We start from the raw sequence: 16,691 nt of genomic DNA, 5'->3' as shown, positions 1-16,691 counted from the left end.
CTAGACGTCCAGATTAAGTAGTTGAGCGGAGCGCTCGAGCTGGGGTGTGTGGTTTGACTCTTCTGTCACTGCCACTGATACGCTTGGAGGCAGCAGTGGCAGCACGGAGGGACTCTAGTCACTGTGAGGAGAGCTGTCTCGGTTTGGGGTGTATCTTGAAACTGATGAGGGTCCAGCACATTGTTTTGTGAGAGATAGGAGGACAGTTGGTTACAGATGGCACGTTCGAGAGATTTAGAAATGAATGAAAGAAGAGATACCGGTCTGTAATTCTACATGTCGGTAGTGTCAAAGGCCGGTTTCTTAAGGAGCGGCTTTGTTCTAGAGGGAGTCCTAAGAGGGGGAGAGGGAGGATGGCAGAGTGTCTGAGACGTCCTCGGTGTACAGCTGAGAGAATTGTTTGAGAGATGGTAGTGAGGAGTAGGGAGGAGGTGGTGTTGTCTATTTTATTGTAGTGGGTATACTGTGATGATTCCCTCCGAGCCTCGTGCACACCGGTCCCGCCAGTACGTGTACATGTGCGGCGCTTATGGGGCACCACACTCAGCAACACATGGGTCTACAACCCGCTGCATGGATTTAAGAGTGCAAGTATTATCAACAATAATGGAAAGCTGAATAGAACACAAAAAGGTTTTGTGAACACAACAAGTTGTCCTTTGTCGATCTATAGTAGCAATAGTTTACAACCATGGATAACCAATGTATGAGAAAGAGATGAAAGGAGACTAACATTCCACTCTTTTAATTGCTCTAATTAAAGCTCTAACTGTTGTTATCTAAAATACCGTACAGTAATTTAATTATGTAAAAGTCTGAAATGGCTGTACCTTAAAAATGAACATGAATTAGCTATACTATCATTTGCATAGTAATTAACTTTATGAATTTCAATTGGGTATACCAACTGCATGTTGGCTGACATTTACCTAACTTTCTTTCCCTCCACTCTAACCGAGGCCTAGTTTTAAATTCCCTAGCCTGACACTAAGTCCACAAGGACAAGGCCATCTAAAAGTAACAAGGAGATATACAATGGGATTAAAACATTGTCTTCTGCAGTCGGTTGCGCCAGCAGAACGTAAAGCCGATCATAAGTTTGGGTGTAAAGTTTGCCTTAACCCTACGCTTGACGTAGCTAGTTTCAAACTAAAGTTGTTCTAAATTTTGGTTGCACCACCAATTTACGTTTTAATATTACTAGTAGTGTGTAAATTGTACCAGTGTCGCATTTAATGACGTTTAGATCAATTCGAGCCAATCATTGACAGCCAACAATGTAAACAGGTTGTACCGGCACGTTTCCACCTTATCCGAGTGAAGACGCGTTAGCACCCCAATGAGAGGGCAAACAAAACAGTTGGACAGTCATTTATTACACGAGCAACATGTAAAACAGCAATGTTCAAATAGAAATAATAAAATATAAGAATAAGAATAAAATAAAATTTTAATAAAACAATAAATGTCTTTACAAATAAAATTAATAACCCTTGAACCAAAACAATAAAATAATAAATCTTTGCAAAATTAAAAACATCAACCTTTAAATAAAATTATAATAAATTAGGTTTATCCAAAATTATATGAATTAAAACCAATACACTTATAACACTGTTGCAATTATTTCCTAGGTTACAATATGTCACAGGCCCTGACAAAATGATCTGGGTTGTGTTCAGCCCAAAAAATGTAAAACACAAAAACTTGAAATTGAATACACATCAAAACCTGCTGGCAAACTCACTTAACCTATGAAACTACAGAGGCTGAAAAGAGACCACTCAGGCCCCGTCCACACGAAGCCGAAACGGGCGAAACCGTTCCGGTTTCGATCTATCCGGTTTCAGAGTATCTCCGTAAAGACGGAGTCAAGCGAAACCGGGTAGATCTGTAGAAACGCTGTAGTACACATGCCAGGCCCATAAGGGGCGCTGCTTCTGCTACAGAAATCCAGAAGAAAATTAAATAAGAAGAAGAGGCGAGCATGCGCATAAAGGCTGCCCCCCGAACCACTAACAACACAAACAAACAAGTCAGCCAACAGTCTCAATAAATAATGGCTTAGCAACCCAACAAGGGACATGATCTGCTGCAATACGATTACAAGCCTGGAGTCCGCCATCATCTTTTTTGTTTGGAGTTCTGTGACTCCGCGGGCTTAACAGTCATTGGCTAGAGGGTCGAGGGGTGGGGCGATGACGTCATGGTTTACAGTTTCAGTCGGTTTCAGGCGTCCACACGAATCCAAAACGAAACCGGGTAGATTTGAAACCACTTCCGAGGGTGGTTTCAGAAGTATAAGGTTTCGGTCAGCGGATTCACCGGCTTCGTGTGGACGGAAGGCCGAACCGTACAAGACCTTTGCGGTTTCGCCATGAAATCGGCTTTGTGTGGACGGGGCCTCAGACTCTCACACATAGACTCAGGGCATGCAAAGTGAGTACAGGGAGAACAGGAAAAGTGTGTCACAGAAGAACAGTGTCTATGTGATTGTGAGTGTATGATTGTTAGTGTGTGAGTTTGTGTGATTGAGAGATTGTGAGTGTGTGTGAGTTTGTTTAATTGTTACTGTGTGAGAAGTTGTGATTGTCTCTTACAGTTTCAGAATCAGCGGTTTCTTCCATTTTCTCGTCTAACCCCGATAGTCGCTAAAATCTGCGTGTTCAGCTCCTGTGAACATAGCACGGCACGGCCACGGCCACAACATTAGCGCGAAACAGGAGCCATTAAAAAAGTGCGCTACACTGTGGGGGAAACATTAATATTACCAGCCTGCAAAGCCATTGTCAATGCCATTCTAGGCCCAGATGCAGAGAAAGAAGTGGATAAAGTCCCCCTCTCAGATAACACCATAGCGAGACGAATTGATGATATGTCTGTGGACATAGATAGTTTGGTTTTCGAGAAGATACGTTGTATTGAGAAATATGCTTTGCAACTGGATGAATCCACAGATATCAGTGGCCATGCGCAACTAATGGCCAATGTGCGCTTTGTGGTTGGAGAGACTATCCGCGAGAATTTCCTTTTTTGCAAAGCAATGCCCGATAAAACCACAGGAGAGGAAATCTTTCGGGTCACATCAGAGCACCTTGAACAAGGAGGACTTCAGTGGTTGAGTTGTGTAAGTATGTGCACTGACGGAGCTGCAGCCATGGTCGGGCGCATCAAAAGCTTCGTGAGCAGGGTTCAAGAGAAGAACCCTAATGTTGTAGTCACGCATTGCTTTTTACATCGCAAGGCACTTGTTACCAAAACTTTGCCAAAGGAGCTGGTCAGTTTGTTGGATAACGTTGTGAGCATGGTGATCTACAATAAAACTAGACCCCTGAAAAGCCGACTGTTTGCAATTTTGCGTGAGGAGATGGGAGCGGAGCATAAGGCCTTATTGCTCCATACGGAAGTCCGGTGGTTGTCCCGGGGAAAAGTTCTGGCCCCCGTATACAAATTGAGGGAGGAATTAAAAATATTTTCGACTGAAAAGAAGAGGTCGATGACGCAAAGCTGCTTGCAAGTGATGAATGGTGTGCATACATGGCAGATACGTTTGCATATCTGAATGAACTCAATGCTCGAATGCAAGGTCGAGATGAAAACCTTCTTTCAAGCACGGACAAAATAAACAGATTCCGTTCAAGGATCTCCCTCTGGCGACAGCATTTGGAAAGAGGTGACACTCTTAAAATGTTCCCCCTCGCCCAAAAATGGCAAGAACAGGTCAACACAAACTCGCCTTGTGCGAATTGATCAAAAAACACCTTAAAACACTTGAAGAGAAAATATCATTTTATTTTCCCTCAGCCAACACCAACTCATTTGACTGGGTCAAGGACCCAGGTCTGTGTTTGATAAAGAAACAAATTTGACTTGGCAGGAGCAAGAATAACTAATGGAACTGAAAGAAGATCGCACATTAAAACTGCTCCATGCAGACCTACAGCTGGATAGTTTTTGGTTGACTGCTGCCAAATACCCAATCGTGGCAAACAAGGCTCTCTCAACATTGCTCCCTTTCTCCACAACATGACTCTGCGAGCTTGGCTTTTCAAGTCTAACTGCAATAAAGACAAAAAACAGAGAACGTCTGCGATCAATTGATGAGGAACTACGCGTGTGCCTCTCATAAATTTCTGCCAGGATACCACGTTTGTGTGCATCTAAACAGGCCCAGATTTCACACTGAGTGAGTTTTAAGTCTTTGAACAATAACTGTAAAGGCTACTGTATTTTATTTTATTTTTTTAAATAAATTTCGCGTTTGATAACTTGTTGGTGTGCCGTGGGATGTATTCCTTGTCTGAAGTGTGCCGCAGCACTAAAAAGGTTGAAAAACACTGTTGTAGCATGTAGCCTGGGACTCTTTAAATGTTTGTGTTGTGTTTTTTATTGTTGTAACCAGTTGCTGTAACTACTATGCCAGTTGTTCCTGCGGTTGACTTTCAATCTGTGTGGGTTGTCAATCACAGCGCGAGAGGGAGGGGCTTGGCCCGCCAACTAATGCAGAGATGCAGGGGCAGCTTTGCGCACCCTGCGTTCACACCAAAAGATGCAAAAAGTTGACGCGCGGCACGATCCCATTCAAAGTGAATGTAGAGACACGTTGCTGCTTTGCTGCCGCAGCAAAATTTGATTTGTGGCGCGTCAAAATCTGATTTGCAGCGCAGCATGCAAATCAGCGTTCACGTATTTTGCGGCGCGTCAAATGCTGCTCGAGTTGAAATATTTCAACTTTTCGGCAGCAAACGCGTGATGACAGCCAATCAGCGTTCAACAGCGTTGCCACTGAGGCGTTGCCACTGAGTGACATGCCGTAACAGCCAATCAGTGTTACTCCCTTGGAGTGACTTTGAGTTCACTACCTGATCCAGATCAAAGCGCTAAAATGGAGGAGAAGATAATAATTGCAGTCTCCGCATACCCGGTGATCTTCAACACCACCGTGGCCAGTTATAAGTGTCCAATACATATATATATATATAAGTATAAATGTCCAACCGAGAGATCCTAGCACCGATCCTAGCTAGCAGGTCATCAAACTGGGCTGGAGTCAACCTCAAATAGCGCTGGAAGCGGTCGTCATCCAGACGGAGCTCCTGCAGAAGACGGTGAAATTCACCGAGCTCTGTACGGCTCCGAATGGTCTCATGAACCCATAAACGACGGGCATTCCAACGTCTCTCCCTCTTCCACAACAGGTAAAGACATGCAATGCTCGTAATGTCGGCCATGGTTGTGAATGAATTCAGAAGCACCGCGGGCAAAACTTGCCGCGCAACAAAACTGCGGCGCAGCAAAACTTTTGCGGTGCAGCAAAACCTTTGCCGCGCCGCAAAACCTTTGCCGCGCCGCAAAACCTTTGCCGCGCCGCAAAACTTCGGCGGCAACGCGTTCGGGCAGCAAATGCATCTTTTGGTGTGAACGCAGAGACTGCGAAGAGCGTGAGCGCGCAGGGGGAATTGTATGAATAGTGAATGTGGGAGATAAATTCCCCTGCTAAACATAATTTATTGCAGTTATTCTCTACCCGCTATTTGCGAAAAACAAACACTGAAGTAAAAGTTCTGTCACTAAACGATTGATACGTATCCCTGCACATCTTTAAGTGGGTATACTGCGTATACTGCATATCACGTAGACTACACCCAGTGGCGCAAAAAGTGGGTATGCACTATATGCGGCGCATAGGGGCGCCGAACCAGAGGGGGCGCCAAAGTGATGGAAGTAAAATTATTTGAGTCGGCATTTTCTGTATTTAACAGCGTTTGTGTACATGATATGATGATCAATAATCAATGACACGTACCTCAATATGGAGAGGCAGATAAGAAACCTGAAAAAGAAAGATTGGGAAGGTCGTTTTTATGTCAGTGTATCAAGAGGAGGCTTGTAAATATACAGGTTAGCTAAATCTACTACTAGTAAAATAACAGGTTACTATGGCAAGCCGAATTGTCATTTATTAACTAAGTTTGACTATCCGGAAATTACATTGCAGATATCTGCAATTCAGTTTCGCCTAGTCAAAACTTATGGCAAGCCGAATTGTCATTTATTAACTAAGTTTGACTATCCGGAAATTACATTGCAGATATCTGCAATTCAGTTTCGCCTAGTCAAAACTAACATTTCGGATATCCGCAACTACATTCCTCCTATCCGCAATTGTCATTTCAGATATCCACAAAGACATTCCTCCTAGGCGAAATTGCGTCATTTTCGCCATTCATGTCTATGGGGTTTCTCATTGCGGATATCTACAATTCAGTTGCGGATATCCACTTTGTGAATTACGGATATCTGCAACTGAATTGTAGATATCTGTAATTCCAGTTTGAGATATCTACAATTTGATTCTGACTAGTCATAATTCCAGTTCAAGATATCTTTAATTCACCTCAATTCAAGATATCTACATGTATGGCAAGCCGAATTGTCATTTATTAACTAAGTTTGACTATCCGGAATTTACATTGTAGATATCAACAACTTCATTCAAGATATCTGTAATGTAGTTGTGACTAGTCGAAACGACAGTTAGAGATATCTGTAATGTAGTTTTGACTAGTCGAAACGACTGTTAGAGATATCTGTAATTCAGTTTTGACTAGGCGAAACTGAATTACAGATATCTGCAATGACTTCACGGAAAACGACATTCAACTCGTCACACATCTTAAATGACAATTGCAGATATCTGTAATTCAGTTTCGCCTAGGCAGAATGAAAGTTAAAGATATCTCAAACGTCATTTGAGTGTTGGGCATTACGTTTTAGATATCCAGAAATACGTAATTTCCCCTTGCCGCCATAATCAAAGAAGAAGTGGGTTCATTTCCGAATGGAATAAGAAAGGAGCAGTCATGGCGTTGGCTGTGATCGAAAAGATCACGAGAAAATATGGAGCGATGTAATCAGTGAATTGTGTGAATGATGATTGAACAAGGAGCTGCTCCGCTCCCGCTTAAAGTAAACGGTCCTATAATTTGTCATTACAGATATCTGAAACGTCATTACAGATATCTGAAACGTCATTTTGCCTAGTCAAAACTCGAATTCAAGATATCTATAATTCAGTTTCGCCTAGGCAGAATGAAAGTTAAAGACATCTACAATTGTAGATATCTCTAATCAAGATTCCTTTCAAGATATCTATAACTTGATAATAGATATCTACAACGTCATTTTGACTAGTCGTAACTCCAGTTAGAGATATCTACAACGTCATTTTGACTAGTCGTAACTCCAGTTAGAGATATCTACAACTTCATTTCACCTAGTCAAAACTTAATTTAAGATATCTGAAAAGGGACATGTAGATATCTTGAATTGAGGTGAATTAAAGATATCTTGAACTGGAATTATGACTCGTCAGAATCAAATTGTAGATATCTCAAACTGGAATTACAGATATCTACAATTCAGTTGCAGATATCCGTAATTCACAAAGTGGATATCCGCAACTGAATTGTAGATATCCGCAATGAGAAACCCCATAGACATGAATGGCGAAAATGACGTAATTTCGCCTAGGCGGAATGTCTTTGTGGATATCTGAAATGACAATTGCGGATAGGAGGAATGTAGTTGCGGATATCCGAAATGTTAGTTTTGACTAGGCGAAACTGAATTGCAGATATCTGCAATGTAATTTCCGGATAGTCAAACTTAGTTAATAAATGACAATTCGGCTTGCCATAGAAATTACATTGCAGATATCTGCAATTAAGTTTCGCCTAGTCAAAACTAACATTTCGGATATCCGCAACTACATTCCTCCTATCCGCAATTGTCATTTCAGATATCCACAAAGACATTCCTCCTAGGCGAAATTGCGTCATTTTCGCCATTCATGTCTATGGGGTTTCTCATTGCGGATATCTACAATTCAGTTGCGGATATCCACTTTGTGAATTACGGATATCTGCAACTGAATTGTAGATATCTGTAATTACAGTTTGAGATATCTACAATTTGATTCTGACTAGTCATAATTCCAGTTCAAGATATCTTTAATTCACCTCAATTCAAGATATCTACATGTCCCTTTTCAGATATCTTAAATTAAGTTTTGACTAGGCGAAATGAAGTTGTAGATATCTCTAACTGGAGTTACGACTAGTCAAAATGACGTTGTAGATATCTCTAACTGGAGTTACGACTAGTCAAAATGACGTTGTAGATATCTATTATCAAGTTATAGATATCTTGAAAGGAATTTTGATTAGAGATATCTACAATTGTAGATATCTTTAACTTTCATTCTGCCTAGGCGAAACTGAATTATAGATATCTTGAATTCGAGTTTTGACTAGGCGAAATGACGTTTCAGATATCTGTAATGACGTTTCAGATATCTGTAATGACAAATTATAGGACCGTTTACTTTAAGCGGGAGCGGAGCAGCTCCTTGTTCAATCATCATTCACACAATTCACTGATTACATCGCTCCATATTTTCTCGTGATCTTTTCGATCACAGCCAACGCCATGACTGCTCCTTTCTTATTCCATTCGGAAATGAACCCACTTCTTCTTTGATTATGGCGGCAAGGGGAAATTACGTATTTCTGGATATCTAAAACGTAATGCCCAACACTCAAATGACGTTTGAGATATCTTTAACTTTCATTCTGCCTAGGCGAAACTGAATTACAGATATCTGCAATTGTCATTTAAGATGTGTGACGAGTTGAATGTCGTTTTCCGTGAAGTCATTGCAGATATCTGTAATTCAGTTTCGCCTAGTCAAAACTGAAATACAGATATCTCTAACTATCGTTTCGACTAGTCAAAACTACGTCACAGATATCTCTAACTGTCGTTTCGACTAGTCACAACTACGTAACAGATATCTTGAATGAAGTTGTTGATATCTACAATGTAAATTCCGGATAGTCAAACTTAGTTAATAAATGACAATTCGGCTTGCCATAGGTTACTGTTGTCTTGCAACTGTGTACTGATCAGAATGGAGCCTACAATATAACGGATCATAACAAGAAAAATAAAGGAACTTGTTTTGTGGTTATTTTGTTTTACTTCAATCTCTATGCAAGTCTTTGTTTTATGTCAATAGACCCAGTAAAAACTGAGTTATAAAGTTGATACTTTATAACGTTAATAATCCAAAATTTAATAAATTAATAATCCCAACAAAAAAAAGAAAAGATTATTATCGTATCTGAATCGAGACTGAATCGTTCTACACAGTATTACGATGCATCGAAGAATCGATTATTTTTCCCACCCCTATTGGTTACTGTACTCCAACAGTTCTAACAGAGTCTATTGTTTTGCATGTAAGCTTTTTGGTGAAACTAGAGTGGTGGGGTATAATAACTGGCTTAATAATTAATAAGTGTCTTTCAAAGATACTGAAGCACCATGAAACAAGTGGTTACCACATAAATGCTTATCTGATGTGGAAAGAATTGGCACCCCGCTTATGCCTAGGTAAAACTATTGATAGCGAATTGCAGAGAGCCTGTTGACTCGAGTGATCGACTGCATACTCTTCCTTGCAGAAAGAAACCTGCCACTGAGGGGGACTGTGAAGATGTGAATGGCATCTTCACTGTGTTAACATGTTTTAAAAGATTCACGTGTTCCTGTCTGGCTGTTAGCCCTGTAGCTAATCTATGAGCCCTGTGGCTCATAGATTAATTGAGCCACAACCTTTCTGGTGCTCCTTAAGAGGGCCAGAGTTCTAGACTGGAGGGCGGCTTGAGTTGTGCAAGTGACTCGACTGTTTTTAAGTACAAAAAATATTTTTACCAACAACATTGTGCGTCGAGGAAACTCTTTTTCACAGGGACAAAATGCACAGATAGGAAATCCTAGAAATGGACATTTTCTTGGTATCCTTGATCTCTTATAGCACGGTATGATGTTACACTGGCAGAGCATCTTAGAAAGGCTGCCTCTAAAAAAAACACCGGATATCTGTCCTGGTGCACTCAAAATGAATTTTTTGATTCAATATCAGAGTGTGTTTTAGGTCAAATTTGTGCCCAGATCAAAGAGGGGGGGGGCGCCTGCTATGTGTCTGCATACCCCCCAGAAAGTAGGCAGTTGCGCCCCTGACTACACCACTGCTTCAAGGGGAGTGAAAAATGCAACAATGCGATGTTCAGACACAGGGAGCGGGGTAACAGAGAGAGCCCAGGTGCCGCAGGACATCATGAATATCAGGTCAAGGTGGGTCCCGGCCCTGTGGGTGGGAGGAGAAGGGGAGCGTGTTAAGGTGGCGAAAAAGTTGGTTATGTCAGATGAGTGCAACTTCTCTGGTAGGATGTTGAAGTCGTCCAGGACAACGAGTGGTGTGCCATTTTCTGGAAGGCTGCCGAAAAGGGCAGAAGGGCATCTATCTCTATCACCACAATGTAGAGCTTGATAGGAAGGGTGTGAAATGTAGATCTGGTTAAGTGTTCCAGTGGAAGGATCTGATAGGACAGCTTTTGCGAGATGAGCAGTCCAGTCACTGCTGGCTTCCTATGTCTTCCATGAGGGACTCCCGCAGAGAGACTCCCTTAGTCTTTGTTTTCCGGGGTCTTCATTTTGAGGGTCCAACTAGTTACTAAACACTTTTCTTTGGGAGAGCCCTGCCTGTGAGCTTATCTGAAATGCATACACAACTGCAGCTTCGTTCATCCATAGGCTTAAGCTTCGGTGTTCCCTCCATCACCAGGTACTACCGAGAAGGCTCCCGCTGTGCGGAGTGTGACCGTTCCTGTGAGCAGTGCACGGGCCCGGGGCCCGGGTCCTGCCAAGCCTGCGCTGCTCCTGTGCTGGAGCTGCTGGGCACGAGGCTGTGCGTGGAGCGTTGCCCACGCCGGTTCTATCAACTCGACGCCGTCTGCCATCGTTGCCACATCAGCTGCCAGACCTGCACGGGAGGTACGTCTTGCCGCAGATCAATGTTTAATCATTAGCTGAGGGCAAATACACATCCCAGCCTATGTAAATGTTTTTCCTTGTGTTTTTTTGTGTACTTAGCGTCTAAGTGGGTATTTGCCTTCCTTTCTGCGTTCGACTATGACCTTTATGGCTTTCCTGAATTCCTTGTTTGCAGATGCCTCTCCTAAGAGCTGCCTGACGTGTGACTTGGGCAACACCCTGTTGGATAACGTATGTTACCCACGGTGTGGGGAGGGCAAGTACTACGCACAAAAGGCAAGTAGTCCTGCTGTCCAGGAACAATCAATTACCAATCCGTGATAGGTCATTGTTTTCATGTGTGTTTCCATATGCGTTGGATGCCCACTGCAGGACCTTTGTGAGCCATGCCACAGCTCGTGCAGACACTGTGCCGGTGCAGGGCCTGCCCACTGTCTATCCTGCTTACCCCATTTCGGCCTCCACGCCATGGAGGGCCGATGTGCCCCTTGCTGCCAAACCCGGGGGAACGACACAAACTGCTGCGTGTGTGACACAATCACAGGTAGACGTTGGCCCTGTGGTCTCGCATTATCACAGGTATTATCCCAGGCACGTCATCGTGGCCTTACACATCACCTTTCGTTTCATTTTCCTGTCTCCATGTCGTAGCCCTGTGTACAGAGGCCCCTCTGCCCAAGTCGGGAGATCTCGGCGGGAAGGCAAACCTGAACACGGAGCCCGCCAGGAGCGAAGGGCACGCATTGGCCGGCCTGCCCTTGGCCCTGCTGCTGGCACTTGGACTGGCGCTGGCCGTGTTCGCCCTGGTCAGGGCGCGGGCCAAGAAGAGGCTGTGTTGGCACCGCAGCTACGAGAGACTGAGCGGGAGCGCGAGAGGCACAATGCCCCACGGCGTGCCCGAGCCAGATGGCGGTGGCGAGGCGGACGTGGTGTACACCACCAAGGGGGGGTCGGTGTACCGCCGCTACAGCTTCTACCACGACCAAGACCCCGACGTCGCCCAGCACGACACGGATGACAACGTGGACTCCCTCAACCGATCCTAGACGAATAGGCAGAACGCCGCCGCGGTGCCTATGATAGTGAACATTCACACACACAAGTTTATATAAATTCTTCATGGGTGGGGGGAAGGGGAGAAGAACAGAGAAGTAGTTTAGGTGATTTTTAGAAGCCAATATCATCAAGTGCCTGCTAAATGCAACGCTCAGTAGGTAGCAGAATTGTTTTATGTTATAAGCAGTGTTGGGGTAGTTACTCAAAAAAAGTAATTAGTTACTTATTACTAGTTACTTCTGTAAATTGTAATGAGATTACTTTACTAGTTACTGCATTTGAAAAGTAACTTCAGTACTTATTACTTTACTTTCCCGTTTCTTAACTTACTGTGGATACATGGACAAACATCATAGCCCTATCATCACTTAGTGTTTATTGTATAAATCTATGTATAAACCATATGAAAGAACAATATCCCTGTCTGCACAAAGATATGCCTCACTGTAAAATCCACAATCAACAGGATAAGGTAGGCTTTGGTGTGGTCAGTCAGTAGCAACACACAAGTTTCAAAACACAGGCTTTGGGAAACATGAGAACATAAATGAAGTGGTCAATGAAAAATATAAAAAGGTTACTTCATCCCATACAATTAAAACAGAAATGCACTTAAGTGGCGATGACACATGCTGTTACTTTATGTGGTCCAAAGGCTGAATGAACCTGATCTATTTCGCAAAAAATGGCATCGTAAGTGTCTTCCTCTCACCCTCTTGCAGGCAAGAGCAGACTTCTCAAGTTTAAAAGTAAGGCTGTCTATCCAGTGGTGAACTGGATGGACAGCATTACTATAAAAATTTAGAAAAAAGTTACTTGGGAATCGTATCTTTTTGGGGGTGCTTATCACATTGTCCTGCGTACTACGGTGAGGGTTTCTGTGCGCCCTAACAATTAATCCTGCGCCCCTTCCCTTCTCCGTTCCGTTTGGGAACATGTTTGGTTTAATTTAGCTTGTTTCGTATATTTTTATTAATTAATTAAGGGCGCCCCCAACACATTTGCCGCCCTAGGCGATCGGTCGCCTGTGCCGATCGCCGGCCCTGCATGCACGCACCGCAACAAATCAGAACTTACACGCAAGCAAACACGGCTTGGGTAACGCAGGAAAGCGCGTTACTATAGTCTAGTAAAGTAGTATCGTTACCGATATTTAAAATGTAATGATTTACTTCGTTATCTAAAAAAGTTATATCGTTACTGTAACGCGTTACTTTGTAACGCATTAAAAATACGCGTTGTAGCGCGTACTTTTCATTGACCACTTAATTTTTGCGTTACTTTGTAACGCGTTACCCCCAACACTGGTTATAAGATGTAGAAATATAACAAATTGTGAACATTTGCAAGTTTACAATGACTGAATACTGTATTATTTGTGTAAATATAAGACATAGCTGCAATAAAGTTTTTTTTTCTGCATGATATATAAAAGGAATCAAATTAGTAAACAATTGTTGCTGTAATAATGTCAAAAACATGTAGGCAGATGCATTTATTTGTACTCAATACTTTTATTATATGTTGTGCCTTAAGTACAAGGAAGCAAATTACTGCCAAAATTTAGTATGTTTTTTATGACTACGATTGTTGATTTGAAGTGCGGTGTGTAAAATAAACTGAATCATGACATGTGTCATATGTATGAAGCCACTCCTCTTTCTTTTAAGTACATCCAGCTTCACAGCCAACGGTGCTGATTCACACCATGGCCCCCAAGATGAGAGCATACAATGGATTTATTAGTGGTCTATTTATCATTATCTGTGCACTAATTTGGCTTTTAAATTTGAAAAATTCGACAGAGAGAGTGCGTCCTCTGCCAATTCCCTCTGAGTACCAGGCTGACCTGCCTGGCTGTTTGGCCATCATCAACGGAGACTTGGAAGGTGCAAGGTTCCGATTAGAACAGCTCATGAAACCTGGTGAGACAAAGACTTTGCCTACAAAATTCGACCCTGCTGTGACAAAAGACTGCAAGGCGTATGTCAGAAGGAGAGGGTTCATCCCAGCGCCTCTGAGTGTGGAGGAGCAAAACTTTCCCATTGCCTACTCCATGGTGATCCATGAGAAAGTGGAGATGTTTGAGCGACTCTTGCGTGCCATTTACCATCCACAGAATATCTACTGTGTGCATGTGGACAAGAAATCTTCTCAGGACTTCCTGCATGCTGTAAGCGCAATTGTTTCCTGTTTCCCCAATGTGTTCATAGCGAGTAAATTGGAAAGTATTGTTTACGCAACGTGGTATCGGGTCCAGGCCGATTTGAATTGCATGAAAGACCTGCTGCATAAACCTGTCCAGTGGAAATACCTGCTCAACACCTGTGGGGCAGATCTCCCAATCAAAACTAATGCAGAGATGGTGATGGCACTGCAAACGCTCAATGGAAGGAATAGTTTGGAGTCTGAAGCTACCAACGATTACAAAAAGAATCGCTGGAAGTACCATTTCAAAGTGTCCGACCAAATCATCCAGACAAATGTCCTGAAAAGCCCCCCTCCTATCAGCACCCCTATGTATCAGGGCAACGCTTACTTTGTGGTGACAAGAGAGTTTGTGAGACATGTGATTGAGGACCCAGAGATACAGAAATTTCTGGAGTGGGAGAAGGACACCTACAGCCCAGACGAACACCTGTGGGCCACTCTTCAACGAATGCCATCCGTGCCCGGGTCACAGCCTCCCAATGACAAGTATGATGCGTCGGACATGAATTCCATCGCTCGCCTGGTGAAGTGGGGTTACCTGGAAGGGGACATCCTGAAAGGGGCTCCCTATGCTCCCTGCCATGGCATCCACAGAAGAGCTATTTGCCTGTTTGGGGTCGGTGACCTCCACTGGTTATTTCAACAGCAACACCTTATGGCGAACAAATTTGACCCAGAGGTCAATAACATTAGCATTAGATGCATAGAAGCATATCTCAACTTTAAATCATGGAGGGATGGCTCACGCTCAAACCAAAAATATGATGCTGTAGTGAGTGTAACATAATTCACCTACAGTATTTTGTTATGTGTTCTTTCAATTGTTGTCGTTTACTGCATGTCATTTACTGTCTTGGTGGTTCAGGGATCGCGGTCCGTTTTAAGGATTACGAGCGTCTCATGACGTCAGAGCCCATGCGGGATTTGTTTACCTTCAGCACGCTTTGATTTCCGGTTATTCTCTGACAAAATAAACGAGTCACACGGCTGTGTGCTCAACGTGCGAAGTTGTGTTCTTCACTTAATTGCAATTTCCACAATGCTGTCTTGAAGTCTCTTTTCTGAGATACATAGTGAAAAACTGTCATATAGTAGGAGCGATATTAAGTTTAAACATTTTCATATGGATGTAAGAATTTTATATAAAATAGCGTGTATGTTAAGGAAGCGCATAGTGTATGTGTATAGTGGATTTCAAGGAAATCTTTTAGAGAACCGCAGTGCCATCTAGTGGCCAAAAAGAGTAGCTTTTTATAAAAGCGCTGGACTCTGACATCGATGAATTAGAATACCCTAGGGGGCCTCGTGAATATATGAGATTAGAGCAGAGATTTAAAGAAGTTGAGTGTAATTGTACAATAGGCTGCAGGGGCGATTCTAGGATGAGACCTTTTGGGGGCTCAGCCAGCCCCTAATGAGGATGTGACATATGTAGGCTATAGTGCATTGCAAAAGTGCTCAGCCCCCCCGACTACTAAATCACTAATTTCACTGGATAACAATTATAATATAATATTTAACTGTATAAAACATTTTAATTTACAACAATAATTTTGATGAATTACTAGCAACATTCTTTTCACACCATCAAATATTTGGTGTAATTGGCCGCAGCAATTGGTGGTCAATTGTTGTTCAAAATAATTATGGGTTTTTATTAGATTTTCTTAAACAAAAATAATAAAGTGCATGAATTGGATCATTAGTTACATTGGCCATAATCTCAGAGCTACACCAAATTTATAAAAAAATCTATAATATATATATAATATAAACCTGTACAAAGCCCTTTGAACCTGTCATTGTTTGAACCCTGTGTCTTAAGGTTCAAACAGGTTTGACAGGTTTTCAAAATATAAATTAAGTGGGGTTAAATAATAATTCAGAAATTAATATTGACATTAAAAATAATGTAAAAATAAGTCTACTGTGTAAAATAACATTGTATGATTTAATTAAAAAAATATTAATACCCTATTATGTTTTCGTCCTGCGTGTCCTATTTTTGAACAATTTACGAATGAAGTAGGCCTATAGTGATCCTGTATAAAAGTGTTGTGGAATTGTGTCATGTCTATGAACTATGTATTATCCTATATGGTATTTCTCGTATTGCCTTTGGTACTTGTTTAGGCCTACCCTGTGTGTGAGGGCAGGCACGGCGTTATGTATGGGCCTGACGGAACTAGGCCCACCCAAAACTTTTCTTGAAAAATATATATATATTCTGAAATACTTTATTTTTGCAATGCAGCAAACTTTGTTGACATTGATGCTTCATCCGATTTGCGGTAAAGGGCTGTTATCTTCGTGGATGACCGTGAAATCGCGGTAGGCTATAGTTTATCTTGTAGTAGCTTAGGCTACAATTGAATGCATCTTCTTTGTATAATAAGCCAAGCTCAGTCTGTTGCTAATGATAGCGAAATATTTCCGCATACATACATTCTCGTATGCGATCCAACCGTCTCCAACCGGAAGTCCATTCATTCCAATGTGATTCTCCGTAATGTCAGTTTTTCCTC

General features: G+C 42.3%; 2 protein-coding genes across 3 annotated transcripts in view; both read left to right on the top strand.

Annotated features, from left to right (window-relative positions):
* LOC132465128 (proprotein convertase subtilisin/kexin type 5) overlaps positions 1 to 13,590 on the top strand; it is a 29,908-nt gene extending 16,318 nt beyond the window's left edge. For both annotated transcript variants that reach the window (XM_060061881.1, XM_060061880.1), the window contains 4 exons: positions 10,691 to 10,899; positions 11,075 to 11,175; positions 11,272 to 11,443; positions 11,551 to 13,590. In XM_060061881.1, the coding sequence (XP_059917864.1) occupies positions 10,691 to 10,899; positions 11,075 to 11,175; positions 11,272 to 11,443; positions 11,551 to 11,945 (877 nt within the window). In that variant the 3' untranslated portion in view covers positions 11,946 to 13,590. The remainder of the gene's footprint in view (positions 1 to 10,690; positions 10,900 to 11,074; positions 11,176 to 11,271; positions 11,444 to 11,550) is intronic.
* Positions 13,591 to 13,619: 29 nt separating this feature from the next.
* Positions 13,620 to 15,798, top strand: gcnt3 (glucosaminyl (N-acetyl) transferase 3, mucin type). The gene is made up of 2 exons (XM_060061981.1): positions 13,620 to 14,944; positions 15,220 to 15,798. The coding sequence occupies exons 1-2, from the start codon at positions 13,664 to 13,666 to the stop codon at positions 15,229 to 15,231; spliced, it is 1,293 nt and encodes a 430-aa protein (XP_059917964.1). The 5' UTR covers positions 13,620 to 13,663; the 3' UTR covers positions 15,232 to 15,798.
* The last annotated feature ends 893 nt before the right edge of the window (positions 15,799 to 16,691 follow it).

This window comes from Gadus macrocephalus, chromosome 9 (assembly GCF_031168955.1).
Source record: "Gadus macrocephalus chromosome 9, ASM3116895v1".
NCBI classification, from domain to species: domain Eukaryota; kingdom Metazoa; phylum Chordata; class Actinopteri; order Gadiformes; family Gadidae; genus Gadus; species Gadus macrocephalus.
The sequence above is the reverse complement of the archived record's forward strand: the minus strand, read 5'-3'. Positions and strand labels throughout refer to the sequence as shown.

Excerpts from the sequence above, each read along its gene's own strand:
- gcnt3 (XM_060061981.1), top strand. The coding sequence starts at position 13,664 with ATGGCCCCCAAGATGAGAGCATACAATGGATTTATTAGTGGTCTATTT.